The sequence below is a fragment of the Capsicum annuum genome, chromosome 3 (assembly GCF_002878395.1).
Source record: "Capsicum annuum cultivar UCD-10X-F1 chromosome 3, UCD10Xv1.1, whole genome shotgun sequence".
NCBI lineage: Eukaryota > Viridiplantae > Streptophyta > Magnoliopsida > Solanales > Solanaceae > Capsicum > Capsicum annuum.
In genome coordinates, this window is record NC_061113.1 from 30,552,869 (window position 1) to 30,570,782 (window position 17,914).

At 41.1% G+C, this 17,914-nt stretch overlaps 1 protein-coding gene across 1 annotated transcript in view; it reads right to left on the bottom strand.

The window, feature by feature from the left end:
• Positions 1–4,893: 4,893 nt before the first annotated feature.
• Positions 4,894–17,914, bottom strand: part of LOC124896623 (verprolin-like) — a 16,911-nt gene continuing 3,890 nt past the window's right edge. The window contains exons 2-5 of the mRNA XM_047408223.1: positions 9,206–9,538; positions 8,875–8,988; positions 7,670–7,998; positions 4,894–5,422 (exon numbers count right to left, since the gene is read on the bottom strand). Of these exons, the coding sequence (XP_047264179.1) occupies positions 4,894–5,422; positions 7,670–7,998; positions 8,875–8,988; positions 9,206–9,538 (1,305 nt within the window). The remainder of the gene's footprint in view (positions 5,423–7,669; positions 7,999–8,874; positions 8,989–9,205; positions 9,539–17,914) is intronic.

Genomic DNA, 17,914 nt, shown 5'->3' on the forward strand with positions numbered 1-17,914 from the left:
GGTTTTTCCTTAAGGGGGGAGTTTTTTCAAGCTTGACTAAAATAGGGCAGTGGTCAGAGTGTGTTCTTGGAAGATAAGTTACTAAGGACTCGGGGAAAATGTGAAGCCATTACACATTCGCTAGCATCTATCAATTCTTTCAAGAATAAGGTTGTTTGTACTCCTATACCTCTTATTAGTCCACGTGTACCTACTCTTTTTGAGATTGTTTTGAGGGAGAGTGTGAAGAGTCGCCACCTAACGAATTAAGGTGCATTAGGGCATTGGTCTAGGCCAACTACGAACCTATTTTGTCGTTTTATCTTAGTTCACCAAAAGTTTTGGTAAGGATTCAAATTACCTCGAAAGAAAGGTGTTAGGCACCTTTCGAGGTCAACAAAGGTAGTTCCCGATCGAATTCGTATTTTACATGGGAATTGCACGTGATCAAATAAAGGTCTCTATTTTAACTTAATTGTTAACTAAGTAATGAAGTAATTAATAAACAAACATATGTTATTTTGTTATTTCTAATTGTTGATTATCTTAGTGATAAAATTAGTAAAACATATAATAAGACACGCAAGGAAAAAGAAATGACATAATTTATAACAAAGGGGAACTGCTTATGTAATAAACTAACTACTCAAAATAAATAAGTATGCAAAGTAAATAAAAGAAAAAGAATTCGTCAAATTAAACAAAGAAATGCTTTTGATCTTATTTGGATCAGAACCCTTAACTTGTTTAATCATTATCCGACGCAATGGCCTAATTCTTAGACAAGTGACAATGTCGTTAGTCTTACCGTTAATATCTGTTGGAGATCATCACTTACGATTGACTATCAGTCCCACCCCACCTAGGCTAGTTTTCAAATCTAAAGGCATTCTAAGACAAGGATAAAACAAACGTCTTTAGAGTACCTACCTATCGTCCCACTTATCGCCCAAGAGGCATTGAGCTTTGCTAGTTCGGATTTGTGGTCTAGACAAAATAAAGCTACGTTTTCCTAAGACTCAAATTGCGTAACACATTAGACGTTATTTAGCACATAATGATCCCAAGTTAGCCTCTTAGTTATTAAAGAGTTAATTAATGTGATTAACAAGCAAAGACCCATAATTATTTATTATGTCATTAACCTATAGGCGTGATATCCATGCGTTAAACAATTGTTTATTAAAAGTAACTATCAAAACATTTATAACAATGTGGCAAAAATTCATAAAAGACATGTCAAAGTTAAACAAGGGTGAAAGAAAAAGAACGTTAATTTATTGTGTAAAAGATAGTTAAGCATGATGTCTTAAGTGAAAAGTAAGTGTTTATTGATTAAAAGTAATTGTCAAACCGTTAAAAATAATGTTGTAAAGTTAAAACAAACAACAACAACAAACCCAGTGTATTCCCACCTGGTGGGGTCTGGGGGGGTAGGATGTACGCAGTCTATACCTCTACCTCTGAAGAAGTAGAAAGACTGTTTCCGACAAACCCCCGGCTCAAGACACGCGGTACCACACAAACACATAGTAAAGCACAGCACAAGGTTACAAGATTACATAACATAAATACGACACCCATAAGTAATATAAAACAGAGGAAAACACACAGATTCATAATAAAACATGGGACACGGACTCCTAACAGGAATAAACCCCCACCAAGTAGTTCCCTACACTAGCGACTCAGACTGGCCCTAGTCCTCTGCCCTGATTCGCGTCCTCCAGACCTTCCTATCTAGGGTCATGTCCTCGGTGAGCTGTAACTGCTCCATGTCTCGCCTAATCACCTCACCCCAGTACTTCTTCGGCCTACCCCTACCCCTCTTAAAACCATCTAACGCTAGCCTCTCACACCTACGGACCGGGGCATCCATGCCCCTCCTCTTCACGTGTCCGAACCATCTCAATCGGCCTTCCTGCATCTTGCACTCCACTGGTGTCACACCAACCTTCTCCCGGATGTTCTCATTCCAAACTCTATCCCCTCTAGTCAGCCCACACATCCAGCGCAACATCCGCATTTCTGCCACCCTCATCTTTTGGATGTGGGAGTTCTTCACTGGCCAACACTTCGCTCCATACAACATGGCCGGACGGACTACCGCCCTGTAGAATTTGCCTTTAAGCTTAGGCGGCACCTTCTTATCACACAGCACCCCCGACGCGAGCTTCCACTTCATCCATCCCGCCCCAATACGGTGCGAGACATCCTCGTCAATCTCACCGTTACTCTGGATCACAGACCCGAGATACTTGAAACTCTCCCTCTTACCTACCTCCTGTGATTCCAGCTTCACTACTACCTCATTCTCCCTCCTCACGTCATTAAACTTGCATTCCACATACTCTGTCTTGCTTCTGCTCACCCTGAACCCTTTAGACTCAAGGGTTTGCCTCCACACCTCTAATTTGTCACTCACACCCCCTCGAGTCTCATCTATCAGAACTACATCGTCTACAAAAAGCATACACCACGGTACCTCCCCTTGAATACGCCGCGTCAACACATCCATCACCACTGCAAACAAAAAGGGACTAAGAGTAGATCCCTGATGCAACCCTGTCCGGACCATGAAATATTCTGAGTCTCCTCCCGCCGTCCTCACCTCAGTTTTCGCTCCATCATACATATCCTTGATTGCTCTGATATATGCCAGCGGTACTCCCCTCACCTCCAAGCATCTCCAAAGCACCTCCCTGGGGACTTTGTCGTAGGCCTTCTCCCGGTCGATAAACACCATGTGCAGGTCCTTCTTCCTCTCCCTATACTGTTCCACCAACCTCCGTACCAGGTGAATTGCCTCCGTCGTCGAGCGGCCAGGCATAAATCCAAACTGGTTTTCTGAAATAGACACTATCCGTCTCAGCCTCACCTCGACCACTCTCTCCCAGATCTTCATAGAGTGACTCAATAACTTAATCCCCCTATAATTGTTGCAACTCTGAATGTCCCCCTTATTCTTATAGAGAGGTATCATGGTGCTCCACCTCCAAGCCTCGGGTATCTTTGCCGTCTTGAAGATTTCATTAAACAATCCCGTCAACCACCTAAGACCAGCCTCTCCAACGAACTTCCAAAACTCGACCGGTATCTCATCCGGCCCCATCGCCCTACCCCTTCGCATTCTGCGAACAGCCTGTCTAACCTCTTCTACCTTAAAACGTCTACAATAGCTAAAATCCCGACACTCCTCTGAGTGCTCCAGTTCCCCTAACACAATAGCTCTATCCCCTTCGTCATTCAAGAGCCTATGAAAGTACGACTGCCATCTATTCTTAATGTGGCCGTCCTCCACCAACACTCTACCGTCCTCCCCCTTAATGCACCTCACCTGATCGAGGTCACGACCCTTCCTCTCCCTAGCCTTAGCGAGTCTAAACAACTTTTTCTCCCCTCCCTTCCCCTGTATCCCTGCATACAGGCTCTCAAAGGCGGCCGTCTTAGCTGCCGTGACTGCTGACTTAGCCTCCTTCCTCGCTAGCTTGTACTCTTTCCTGTTTACCCGCTTCTCCTCTTCGTCCGTACTCTCCACCAACTTGGCATACGCCCCTTTTTTGGTCCCCACTTTCTTCTCCACCTCTACATTCCACCACCAATCCCCCTGATGGTGCCCGGCCCGGCCCCTAGAAACCCCCAACACCTCTCTTGCATTCTCCCTGATGCACCTAGCCGCCTTATCCCACATACTATCCACGTCTCCCCTACACTCCCACACCTCCATTCCCGCCAACTTCTCCCCTATCTCCCACGCATTCACTGGCGTCAAGTCGCCCCACTTAATTCTAGGTCTACACTCCCTACTCCTCCTCTTTCTATTCTTCTTTATACCCAAATCCATAACCAAGAGCCTATGCTGGGTCGAAAGATTCTCACTCGGGATGACCTTACAGTCCTTACACCATGCCCTATACCTTTTCCTAAGCAACAAAAAGTCAATCTGGGTCTTGGCTACCGCGCTTCGAAAGGTGATCAGGTGCTCGTCCTTCTTCGGGAAGCCCGAGTTCACCACCACCAGCCCAAAGGACCTCGCAAACTCCAATAGGGTAGCCCCCTCCTCATTTCTCTCCCCAAAACCAAAACCACCATGCACATCACCAAAGCCTCCCGGTAGCGCCCCGATGTGCCCGTTGAAATCTCCTGCTACAACAATCTTCTTCGAGCTAGGCACGCCTCTCACCACCTCCTCCAAAGCCTCCCAAAACCGCATCTTCTCCTCCCCCTCCGATCCCACTTGCGGTGCATAGGCACTACACACATTCAGGGTAAACCCCCGAATGACCAACTTAATAGTCATCAACCTATCGTTGATCCTCTTCACCTCTACTACCTGACCTCCAAGCTCTTCATCCACTAAGATGCCAACTCCATTCCTACGCCTCTCGCTCCCAGAGTACCACAGCTTGTAACCATCCACATCCCTAGCCTTAGACCCTACCCACTTGGTCTCCTGAACACACGCAATGTTGATCCTTCTCTTCCTAAGGGTCTTCACAAACTCTATGGACTTGCCCTGCAGGGTCCCTATATTCCAAGACCCAACCCTCAGCCTACCGTCACTACCCGCACGCCCTCCACTACTCCCCCGCGGCCAAACCTTGGCCTCCCTCCCACTCCCGCCCTTTCCTCATCCCCCGCCCCCACCACTGCCCCCCGCCCCAACCCCCTCGGACATGACCCTATCCACTCATTACTGCCCACAGCCACAACTAGGCGAAAGTATAAGAGAATATAAAGATAATATAAAGATATAAAGACATAAACGATGGTAATAGCAGAGCAACAGCAAGTAATACAAGGCTCACACAAATTCAACGAAATACTCCAGCAACCAAACTATACTCAATTACTAGTATAATACGAAGAATGAAAGAATGCAGAATGAAGAATGAAATAAGCAAAGGTTAGAAGTCACCAGATTTCGCTTGTAGACCAAGCCGGCAACCAAGCCCCGTGTCGACCTGCTGCCGGGGGATTTCGCTGCTGAGATGGATCTACGGCTGCTGGCGACCGAGCGGCAGTTGCGGCTGAAGACCGAGCTTCGGCTGTTGCACTATTGTAACGGCGCCGGAGGAGGGGGGTGGGGGTGGGGGTGGGGGTGGGGGTCTGGACAGAGAAGGGGGGGTACAGCGGGGGGGGAACCGGCGTTCGGCGAAGGGGGTCGGCGTCGGTGACCGACGGTCGGGGCCGGGGGTCGGCGTCGGTGACCGGCGGTCGGGTCGGCGCCGTAGGTCGGCGACGGCGACGGGGCCGGAGACCGGGGCGCGGGAGAGAGAGAGGGTAGGGAGAGAGAGAAAGCCGTTTGGCCGGCAACGGCGGTCGACGCCGGGGACCGGTGGTCGGGTCGGGTCGGCGCCGACGGTCGGCGACGGCGCCGAAGGCCGGCGACGGCGCCGAAGGCCGTGGACCGGGGCGAGGCGAGAGAGAGAGAGCCGTTAAGCTAGTCCAAATCAAGATTTAAAATGAAATTGGAAAAACAAAGCTACATATCACATGATTAGTGCCATTAACAAGAAAACAAGTGATTTAGCTAATGAGTAGATTCTTACTTCAGTTAAAACAAAATATGTCGAAATAAAGTAAATATGTTGAAGTGTGATGCTTCTTAATTTTGTGTAAAATATGTTATAAACTAATGACAGTGTAACAAATTACAAATACATGTGAAAAATTACTACAAAGATTCTTAATACTGAAAAGTCTATTAACATGCTGAAAATGCATTTTTTATAATGCCAAAAGGTGAATTAACATGCTGGAGTCTAACATTTATATGCTGAAAAACAATTTCAACATGCTGGAATTTAATTGTTTTGGGCTGAAAAAATAGTTTTAACATGCTGAAAAATGACTGTATGTTGAATATTAATATCAATAAGCTGAAAAGTAATTGTATTGCTGAAAATTATTAAAACAGACACACACTTTGTTTTACCTCGTAAAAGAACAACTTTATGTTACCAACGGATTGCTTTTAAGAAAATGTCAAAACCAAGTAAGAATAACTTAATGACAATGTCGAAACAAAGTAAAACACGTCACAATTAAATTAAATCACAAGTTAATTGATCATCCTTTAAGCCATGCTTTCTATGTGACCATGCAAGTTTATTGTTAGTCCTAGATTATTCCTTTGCCTAGGTAATTCACGTAGGCCGTAGCACATAAAACCCCGCCCCTAAGCAGTCCCATAAATATTATTACAATATCGTTTGTATAATAATCCTTACAGGCCAATAATAAATGAAATAAAAGAAGAACTAAGTAGAGTAATATTGGATAGCTCTTAACAACTACATGGCAACTCTGTCTCGTCTAAATACTCGTCCTTAAACTGTGCACACAAAGAAAGTACCAAAACACATCCCAATTTGAAATATATCTTTGGTAACACATAACCAATCCTTGGCGCTGTCGAGATCCTAAGGATTTCCGGAATCCCAGGCAGGCTCACACCAAAAAAGGTATATGTGATGTGCAAAGATTATTTCAGATTCACAAACAAACATTCTCGTGGAGAAAATAATTAACAACAAGAGAAAACATGTCATAAAAAGCAAATAACATCTCCACCTCAATAAGTCACGAAATAATTGCAAAAAAAAATGAATAGAAGGCTCAAAAACATTTACAGTATGCAAATCAAAACAAAATCATGACCATATATAACAGTATAAAGGAAACTAATGCATCGTTGAAGAAAGCTAACCGAATAAAAGTGAATAATAAGCCACAAACGAGAAGATCGTAATTTTTGAAGTGACAAACCCGGATGGGGAGAATAGCAGAAGTCTCAAAATACCAAAAACACAAGAGATAGTTTTTATTTTCAGTGAAAGTATATTTTGTCTCGTTTTTATAGAGTAGGAAGAGATGAAAGATGTCCTAGAATGAAAAGGTGAAAATACTATAGTGCTGAAAGGGATCAAATATATCAGAATCAAATTAGCAGCAAAAAAAAAAAGGAAAACACAATATTCTACAAAAATCAATCACAATCAATTAAGGAGGAGGAAAGTATTCAGTCAATCCATCAAATGAATTGTTCCTTAAATATAAAAGTCACACTTATGATACAAAATTCAGTCAAGCAAATAAAAGAAAAATATCAATTAAGCTAATCAATTATATTTCAATCGGAAGCGCAAATCATGTATCTACCTTAACTATTCAAGTAACAAAGATGTCATATAAAGGGAAGGAAAAAAATTACAATATACCAAAAAATAACTAAGCATCAAGGTTATTCCAACTAAGAGTGAATCAACGGGTGTCAAATCATTTATCAAGAGTCAAAACAATTCACACCTAGCTACGCCATGCTAATTGATCTGAATCAGTCCATAACCATATCAAGGAACACCCGCTATCAAAGTAACAGTACATAGCCACAGAGATGGGAAAATTCACAACATACCAACAGGATAAATCTACTAATTTAATCAAGTGAATAACTCAATCAAATAAGTCACATTTTCGGAATCAAAGCTATAACTGCATGCTTAAAAATCCACAAAAATCATGCATTTTCACGGATGTTGGTCTACAAACATGAACGCATGAAATTAAAATAAATCAAAATTCATGATCAAGTTTCATATCGCAAAATCCATCAAAGAAATTAAGAAAGAGTAGAAGGGGTCTTTAGGTGAAACTCTAACATAAAACAAACTTGAGACGAATTCACACAAGTGAATTCGTCGTATTTGAGAAATTCTGGAAATGTTTGCCTGAAATAGCGATGGTGACAGACTGGTTGCCTAGAGCAGCAGCGAATTTTGGCGGAGAAAAGAGGAGAGACGGCAGACAAGTGACTGGCGAAGATGGCGTTTTTTGACTACCGGCTATGTTGTTGTTGTCCGCCAGTGGAGATTTCGGCATCGGGCGGCTAATGTTTTGAAGCTGACTGGTGGACGAATGTCTTGGGATTGTTCGACGGAGGCTGACCCACCGGTGGTGGTCAGCGCCGGCGTGAGGGTGATTTTGCTGGTGGCGTGGGCGGTTGTTGTCGATTTTCTGGGTAAGTGTGTCCGGAGATGGGAGGCGGCAGCGTTGTTGTTTTAGAGAAAGGTGAGGGAGATAGAGAGAGAAAGAAGAGAGAGGGAAGAGAAGTAAGTGGCGACTGTTATGTGGAGAATGGAAATTAGGGTCAGGGTCTTGAGTTTAAAAAGGAAAGAATGAGTTGAAGTGATCTCAGCCGTTGGATCAACATTGATCAACGACTGAGATTGGAATTATAAAAAAAAGGGTCAACAATTTGGCTTTTTGTTTGGAGTTAAAATTGATATCAATTTTGGCTAAAATTGATATTAATTGGACAAGAATTAGGCTAGAAATTAAATAAATTGGACAAATTGAATTGACTTAGGCTGTCATTTAACAAATGTCATAATGAAAATAATTAGATTTTGTTATTAAAATAACTACGCATAATAATATATTTGTAAAAGATTAAATTACATAAAATATTTGAATTAATAAAAAACGATACTAAAAAGTAATAAAATAATTTTTTTAAAATCGTTAATTTGATTTGTCAAAAAATTGTTTGATGCAAGAAAAATGTATAAAAAAATACTAACACTTAAAATTAATAATTTTTCTAAAATAACAACCTAAAAAGAGCATTAGACGGTCAAAATTAGGTTTCAACAAGTGGTTGATATAGTTCCAGAATAAGTTAACTCTATTATTCTTAATGGGGTTGCCACCAAATTTATCCTGGGCTGAGAGGACTTCGTTAATGTCTCCTTCTACCAGCCAGCTAGTGTTATCCTGGCTTACAATGATGCCAGCCATAAGATTTAACTGATCCCGAAGGGTTGTCATGTTATTTAAATTAGTGCTGGCATAGACAATACTGAGAAACCAAGAGGATGGAGGAGAAGTTACCTTGACATCAACACGAATACTTTGGGGAGTAATAGATATGTCAGTGATGTTAAACATATCATCCTTCCACATTAAGACGAGGCCACCCGACCTGCCATTAGCAGAAGATTGAATCTGGCAGTCATAGCTACACTCTTGAGTGAGTTGGTGATGATCACTCATTCAAGTTTCTAACAGAGTAAGCATGGCTGGTTTGTGGAGGCCTATCATGGCATTGCAATGACAACGAAACTCAACATTATTTGTGCCTCCAGCATTCCATATTATTAAGTTCATCATCAACTTATTTTGAGGTAGAGAGTGGTTTATTATCACTTTTTTTTCTTTGTACCGAGGTCCCAGGGGTGGTTGTGGTATGTTGATGTTGATCATGGTATTCAGGGGGTTCAGTGAGACGATAAAGTTCCCCCTTGTCAGGATGCTTGGAGATTTGATATCCACTGTGACCTTGGTTAAGTTCATCGGGATCAGAATTGTCCACATCTCGCTGAATAATTCTGCGATTTTGAATCCTATCTGTTTGTCCAGTGTGGCTACCTCTATTATAGGGACCTTTATGGTTACCAGAAGAGCTTTCATGTCTTGGTTGTTTGCTTTTAGCATTTCCATGTTTTTCCTTTTTCCCATATCTCCGGATGAGGTACCATGCTTTGTGGAACTTCCACTGGAGAAAGAGAAGGTCTCAGTGACAGCATGGGGGGTCCATTTAGAAACAAAAGAGGATTTGACAGAAGGAAAAAAGGGAGAGTCTATGAGACCTGGTTGAGAGTGTGATTTAGAATCTCCGTGGATAGATTCTCTTGTGAATTCTGGTGAGCAACTACTATTAAGATGGTCATCCATAGGTTGTTACCATAGTTGTTCAAGATTTTATTCAGTGCTTCCTTTACTAGCAGTGCCAAGTTGTAATACCCCAAGCTTTCTTTAAGTCAAACCTAGTCTCCAAAAGAGTTAGTTAGGACTTCCTAAATGATTAATGATTAAATCAAATAGATCCCCAATTTTGACTTTTTATCATGAGGAAAATTGAATTAGCTTTCCAACGATACCAATCTCATCCAAATCTGGTATCAGAGTAGAAAGTTACGAATGTTTTACTGAGAGATGGTTTTCTGCGTTATCAGGGTAGTCTGTGTGTTCTTGGTGTAGATGACTTAAGGCAGAAAATTCTTACAGAAGTGCATGGTGCGCGTTACTCCATTCATTCAGGGGCCACAAAGATGTATTGCGACTTGCGGGAGGTCTATTGGTGGAGTGGGATGAAGAGAGATAATACAGTATTTGTGGCTAAGTTCACTACATGTTAGCAAGTTAAGATTGAGCATCAGAAGCCTAGTGGGTCCATGCAGGAGTTCAGTATTCCTACTTGGAAATGGGAAGAAGTGAACATGGACTTTGTGACGGGTTTGCCTCGTACTCGTCGCCAACATGATTCAGTTTAGGTCATTATAGATAGGATGACTAAATTAACTCATTTCCTTCCAGTCCATACCTCTTATTCAGCTGAGTATTACGCCAGACTTTATATTAGGGAGTTGGTCAGATTGCAAGGTGTTCCATTATCTATTATCTCAAACGGAGGTACCCAGTTTACCTTTCATTTTTGGAATGTGTTCCAAAAGGGTCTTGGTACCCAAGTTCATCTCAGTATAACCTTCCATCCTCAGATAGATGGTCAATCAGAAAAGACCATTCAGACTATAGAATATATGTTATGGGCGTGTGCAACTGATTTCAAGGGTAGTTGGGATGACTACTTGCCTTTGATTAAGCTTGCATATAACAATAGCCATTATTCCAGTAATCAGATGGCTCAATTCGAAGCTCTTTATGGTAGGAGATACAGGTCTCCAGTCGGTTGGTTTGAAGTTAGTGAGCCTTAGTTATAGGGCCTGACTTAGTATTCGATGCCTTAGAAAAAGTCTAGTTGATCAGAGAAAGACTCTGGGCTGTTCAAAGCCAACAAAAGTCTTATACAGATGTGCGCAGAAAGGATCTTGAGTTTGAGATTAGTGATTATGTCTATCTAAAGATCTCTCCCATGAAGGGAGTAAAGCGGTTCGGCAATAAAGGAAAGCTCAGTCCCCGATATGTCAGTCCCTTCAAAATTCTCAGTCGTTTGGCAAGGTAGCTTAAGAGCTCGAGTTGCCTTCAGATCTGGCCTCAGTTCATCCAGTCTTCCATGTCTCTTTACTCAAGAAGTCCATAGGTTACCTGGCAGTCGAATTCCCTATTCAGAGCATAGATGTTCAGAACAGCCTCTCTTATGAAGAGATTCCAATTGAAATCCTAGACTATCAGACTCGTAGACTGAGGACCAAAGAAGTCCCTCTAGTCAAGGTTCTTTGGCATAATCAGTCTGTTGAGGGAGCTACTTAGGAAGCAGAAGTAGATATGCGAACCAAGTACCCTCACCTCTTCTCTACTAACTCAGATCTAGCTCAAGGTAACAGTTCTCCTTAAGATTTTCAATTTCATAATTCAGGTTTCAGTTTCAAGCTTAGTATACATTTTATGTTAAGAATTCCATTATAAACTTGGTATTAAATACCATTGCATATTCAGTCATTCATTCATGTATCAGATATACATCTCATTATGAGAAACTTAGTTCCTTAGAACACTCAGTCATGCATTTAGGAATCAGTTACTCATACATCAGATATACATGTTCAGTATGATATATATTCAGTTTATCAATCATGTTAGTCATGGAGTTATGTTTCAGTCATTCATGTTTAGGATGTGCTTCAGTCTATCATTTTACCCCTCCCAGTCAGTCCCATTCGAGGACGAATATTCCCAAGGGGGAGATATTGTAATACCCCAAACTTTCTTTAAGTCAAACCTAGTCTCCAAAAGAGTTAGTGAGGACTTCCTAAATAATTAATGTTTAAATCAAATAGAATTTCCCCAATTCTGACTTTTTATCATGTGAGAAATTGAATTATCTTTCCAACGATACCAATCTCATCCAAATTCGATATCGAAGTAGAAAGTTATGGACGTTTTACTGAGAGCTGTCAGAACCGCCCAGGTGCAACGGGCAGGTTGACAGACCATCGAGCTAGCGATGAACTGTCGTTTAAACCGTCGCAGCTAAGGCAGTAAGTCAATCTTCTAGATAAGGTGCGATGGATAGGTTGACGGACCATCAAGCTAGCGATGGACTGTCGCTACTAAGGCAGTGAGTCCCTATTCTGGCCCAAGTGCGACGATCAGAATGACGAACTATCGAGCCAGCAAACTACCGTTGTACGAGCCATTGCAGATCCCGTTCAGCAATTTAAAGCCATTTTAAAAAGTGTATTTGGGTCTTTTTCTACCCGTTTTAACCCCTAATTATACCATACAATAGCTCATAACTTCATTATTCATTCACAAAATCCAATTAGGGTTTCTCTCAAAGACTAATCCTCAAGAACAAGAAACCGTAGGTGCTTAATTCCAAGTCCAAAATTTAAGCTTTCCTCCACAAATCCTTAAGAAATCATCCACCCAGGTATGTCAAGTGTTCATTCATGGATTTCTTTCATCCATGAAACCCAAGAATCCAATTTTAAATTATAAATTATGATATTTATGTTGTGGATTGATTACGATCATGTTGATGTTATGTATGATACCCAAGTTGGAATCGTTAAATGTGTTTTCATTAATTTATGCTAGCATGTGGATTGAAATCTACTAAATTATGTTGTTTATGCAACCATTATGAATTAATTTAATGTCCAAGCCTAAGTTTATAGTTATGCACGCAAGGTGTTTGATAAAATGCCTAAGAGAATAGGAAACATGTCTTATGACTCAATTGTGACCAAAATGATGAACTTATGTTTCACCCTTAAGTTTAAATGACTCCCATGTTATTGTTCTGCTTTGTGATGGATTGATGTAATGCTCATGAGATTAGGCTTATGAAATTATGACATGTTTACATGCACTTCTATTCATGTGTGAGCTTATGGCATGCAAATACTTCATGAATATCCCTGATGACTGTACTATGAATTATTGACTATGGTCATGTGTCAAGAAGTGTCAAGTCTTGTCAGTTTCATGCTATTAAGTCTTGGGGGTACTTGTACCCGACAATTAGTTGTGTGCCTAGAGCCAGTGTCATGTTTTCAAGATACTCCCAGTCAAGCCATGTTCAGTAGAATTCAGTCAGTCTCATGACTCAGGAAAACTCAGTAATCTCAGTCTGTTATCAGATCTCAATAATACTTCATTAGTTAACGGAACTCAATAAAATCAGTCCAGTCAGTTCAGTATAATTAATTCAGTTTCTAATCAGATAAGAGTAGGATTCAGCACCGAGTGAGCCCAAGGATGGGAACAGACCTGCGAGTAGATGGTGTGATTCTTAAAAGCAATCCTTGCTCTCCAAAACTACGTAGCCAGCGTAGGTTGAGACATCTAACCTGTTAGATGAGGGTTGATGAGATGGCTTAACCTGTTAGATGAGGGTCCCACCATTTTTCTTAGAATACCTATTAGATGAGGGATCACTCACAGTTTGTCTTTACAAGTGGTGCGGTATTGACACCCTTCCAATTGGGGTTACAGATTAGACCCCAACTCAGCTATATTGCTTTATTTGGGGCATGTCAGTTAGATGACTATTTCCCACAGTTACAGTCTCAGTCTCAGTAATAAAACTCAGATAGTTCTACAGAATTAAGAATTGTCAGATACAGTCACCCAGTTCAGTATGGAACTCAGCTAGTTCTATCAGAAACAGGACTGTTAAACACAATTATTCAGATAGTAGTACAACAATTATATGAAACCTATGTTATCAGTATTCAAATCTAGTGATGTCTTGATCTCAGATACTGTTCACGTATTCATGCATGTATTCTCATGTTCATGTTATTCGGTCAGCTAGTATTATTCATGTATATAAACCCTTGCATTCAACCTACCTCACTTGCATACTAGTACATTCAATCGTACTGATGTATTTGCGCTATGGTGTTTTATACCATAGGTTTAAAAGCACGAGCTCTAGAGCATCAGTAGCATTCCAGTCTCAGTAGTCAGAGTTAGCAGTGATTCCTCATCCTTCGAGGACATGACCATTTTTTTATTATTTCATTACTTAGTTAATTTTAGTAGTTGGAGTTAGTTGAGGACGTGTCCCATCAACTCCTTATTCATACAGTTTAATTTTAGAGGCTTTCAAACTACAGTATGTTCAGACAGTTTATTCCAGTTAATGTTTTGGTATTGATATATAGTACTCTCGGATAGTATGTTTTATCTGTTTTGAACCTTATGGCATGTTCCAATCTATTATTTCCATATTTTACATAATGTCAAATAGTATACAAGTTCAGATATCAGTTATGGGTTAGCTTATGATCCTTCGGGGTCATGAGCACCGTGTAGCATTTCGGGTACTAAATTCTAGGCATTACAAACTTAGTATCAAAGCCTAAGGTTCAATAGAGTCCTAGGAAGTCTAAAAGCCGCATCTAGTAGAGTCTTGTACATGGGTGTGTTGCGCCCCACATTTATGTACAGGAGGCTATGAGATATTTTAGGAACAGTTTCCCATTTTTCAGTATTCATGTCGTGCTAGTGAGCATAATCTCAAGTTAATCCCTTAGTCTAATCCCTTTCTCTTCCATTTATAGAACATGCCTCCCAAGAAGAGAATTGGGAATCAGCAGATCCTCGGCCTGAAGATCATTTGGGCGAACATGTCTCTCATGAAGAGTTTAGAGCTGCATTCACCACTCTTGCTTAGTTAGTTATTGCTCAGAATGAATGACTGGTTGTTGTTCTGGCCAACCCAGTGGTCAATTCAGTTGCATCCAGGATTCGGGACTTCACCTAAATGAATTCTCCACCTTTTTCTGGTCTAAGTCAGATGAGGACCCTCAGGAATTCCTTGATCAGGTTCAGAAGGTTACTGATATCATAGGAGTTACACCTAATGAGAGCGCTGAGCTAGCTGCATATCAGTTGCAGGATGTTGCTCACACTTAGTTCAAACAGTAAAAGTCAGAAAGGTCAGTTGATGCAAGATCCATAAAGTGGGAGAAGTTTGTCACCGTATTCTTAGAGAGGTTCTTTTCCTAGAGCTGAGAGAAGCTAAGGTGTTAGAGTTTATCAATCTCAAGCAGGGCAACATGATGGTGAAAGAGAATTCTCTTAAGTTTACTCAATTAGCCAGATATGTTCCTCATGTGGTTGCAGATAGCAGGGCCAAGATGAGTAAGTTTGTCTCTAATGTGAATGATAGTGTGGTCAATGAGTGCAGGTATGCAATATTGAATAGTGATATGAACATAGCCATGCTTATGACCCATGATCATCAGATAGAATAGCAAAAGATGAAGGTGAGGGAGAAGCAGAATAAAAGAGCAAGGACTTGTAGTTTCAGCTTTGCTCAGCCTAAGTCTGAGAGAGGAAACCATTCTCAGTTCTGTCCTAAATCATTAGTTCCAACTCCTTCTTCAGCCAGTGCTCCAGCTCCTAAGTTCAGGAATGGTAATAGAGATAGGGCGCCAGGCTCTAAGTCTCAGGTCAGTGTTAGCAATGCCTGGACTAATCCTCTTTGTCGGACTTATGGTAAGAACCACAAGGGTGTGTGCAGAGCTGGTAGTGATGTCTATTTCGGATGTGGCAAGCCAAGCCACATAGTTAGATATTGTCCCCAGTCAGGTTATCAAGGTCAGTAGAACCATTTTCCAGCTCAGTCCGATCACCCAAATCAGCAGGGTGCCACTTCTAGTGGTACTAGTAGGCAACACCCAAATCAACTTTATGCTCTCCAATCCCGACAGGATTAGGAAAATTCTCCTGATATGGTTACTGGTACATTACAGATCTTTCACTTGCATGTTTATGCTTTGTTAGATCCAGGAGCTTCCTTGTCTTTTGTTACTCCTTACATAGCATTTGATTTCAGAGTCGGTCCTGGAATTCTAGCAGAGCCTTTCTCAGTATCTATCCCAGTGGGTAAAACTATCATATCCCAATGGGTATACAGGAACTATCCGATTATGGTATCTCAGAAAATCACTTCAGCAGACTTAGTCGAATTAAAGATGACTGATTTTGATGTCATTCTCGATATGGATTGGCTTCATTCCTTCTATGCCGCAGTCGACTATAGAAATAGAGTTGTCTAATTTTAGTTTCTGAATGAACCTATAGTGGAGGAGTAGTACTTTAGCTTTCAAAGGTCATCTTGTTTTCTATCTTCAAGCACAAAAAATGATATCTAAGAGATGCGTCTATCATCTTGTTCGAGTTAAGGATGCTAGTTCTGAAACTCCCAGTCTTGAATCAGTCCCAGTTGTGAATGAATATTCAGATGTCTTTCCCAAAGATCTTTTAGAAATTCCTCCTGAAAGGGAAATAGACTTCGGCATTGATCTCCTTCCAGATACTCAGCCTATACCTACTCTGCCATATAAAATGGCACCAGCAGAACTCATAGAATTGAAGAAACAACTGAAAGATCTCCTAGACAAGGGATTTATCAGACCCAGTATGTCCCCATGGGGTGTACCAGTCTTATTCATGCGGAAGAAAGATGGTTCTCTCAGAATGTGTATAGACTATCATTAACTCAATAAAGTCATGGTCAAGAACAAGTATCCACTTCTCAGAATCGATGACTTGTTCGATCAACTTTAGGGTGCCAGCTATTTTTCTAAGATAGACCTCAGATCAGGCTATCATCAGCTCAGATTCAGAGAATGTGACATTCCAAAAACAGTCTTTCATACTCGATAGGGTCACTTTGAATTCTTAGTTATATCCTTTGGTCTTACCAATGCCCCAAAAGCTTTCATTGACTTGATGAACCGTGTGTTCAAGTAGTACTTAGACATGTTCGTCATAGTTTTCATAGATGATATCTTTGTTCATTCCTGCAGTGAGCGTGATCATGCAGACCATCTCAGAATAGTATTACAGACTCTCACAAATCATCAGTTGTTCACCAAATTTAGTAAGTGTGAATTTTGTCTAAGGTCAGTAGCATTCCTTGGTCATATTATTTCCAGTGATGGCATTAGGGTCAATCCTCAAAAGACCGAAGCAGTAAGAAACTGGCCTCACCTTGTCTCTCCATCAAATATCTGGAGTTTTTTGGGTTTGGCTAGCTATTACCGATGGTTTGTTGAGGAATTTTCTTTTATTGCATCCCCTATATCCAGATTGACTCAGAAGAAAGTCAAGTTTTAATGGTTAGATCCTTGCGAGAAGAGTTTTCAAGAGTTAAAGACTCGACTCACCTCAGCTCTAATTTTGGCTCTTCTAGATGGTTCTGATAGGTTTGTAGTGTATTTTAATGCATCTAGACTAGGTTTGGGTTGTGTCCTCATGCAACATGTTAAGGTCATAGACTACGCCTCCAGACAGCTTAAACCTCATGAGAAGAATTATCCTACTTATGATCTCGAGTTAGCAGCCGTAGTTTTTGCCTTAAAGATCATGAGACATTATATATACGGAGTTCATGTAGATGTGTTCATAGATCATAAGAGCATTCAGTATGTCTTTTCTCAGAAAGATCTCGATCTTCGTCGGAGGAGGTGGTTAGAGCTCTTGAAAGATTACGACATGAGTGTCATTTATCATCCGAGCAAAGACAATGTGGTGGCCGACGCTCTCATTAGACTGTTTATGGATAGTGTTGCTTATGTTGAGGACAGTAAGAAGAAGTTAGCTAAGGAAGTTCATTAGCTTGCCTGACTAGATGTCCGCCTAGTTGATTGTTCAAAGGGTAATATATGGGTTCAGAATAGTTCAAATCATCTCTAGTTTCCAAGGTGACTGAAAAGCAAGATAAAGATCCCATTCTAGTCAAGTTGAAAGAGTCAGTCAAGGATCAAAAAGTAGAGGTTTTCTCCCATGGGGGAGATGGTGTTCTGCGTTGTCAAGGTCGTCTGTGTGTTCCAGGTGTAGATGACTTAAGGCAGTAAATTCTTGTAGAAGTGCATGGTGTGCATTACTCTATTCATCCAGGGGCCACAAATATGTACTGCGAGTTGCGGGAGGTCTATTGGTGGAGTGG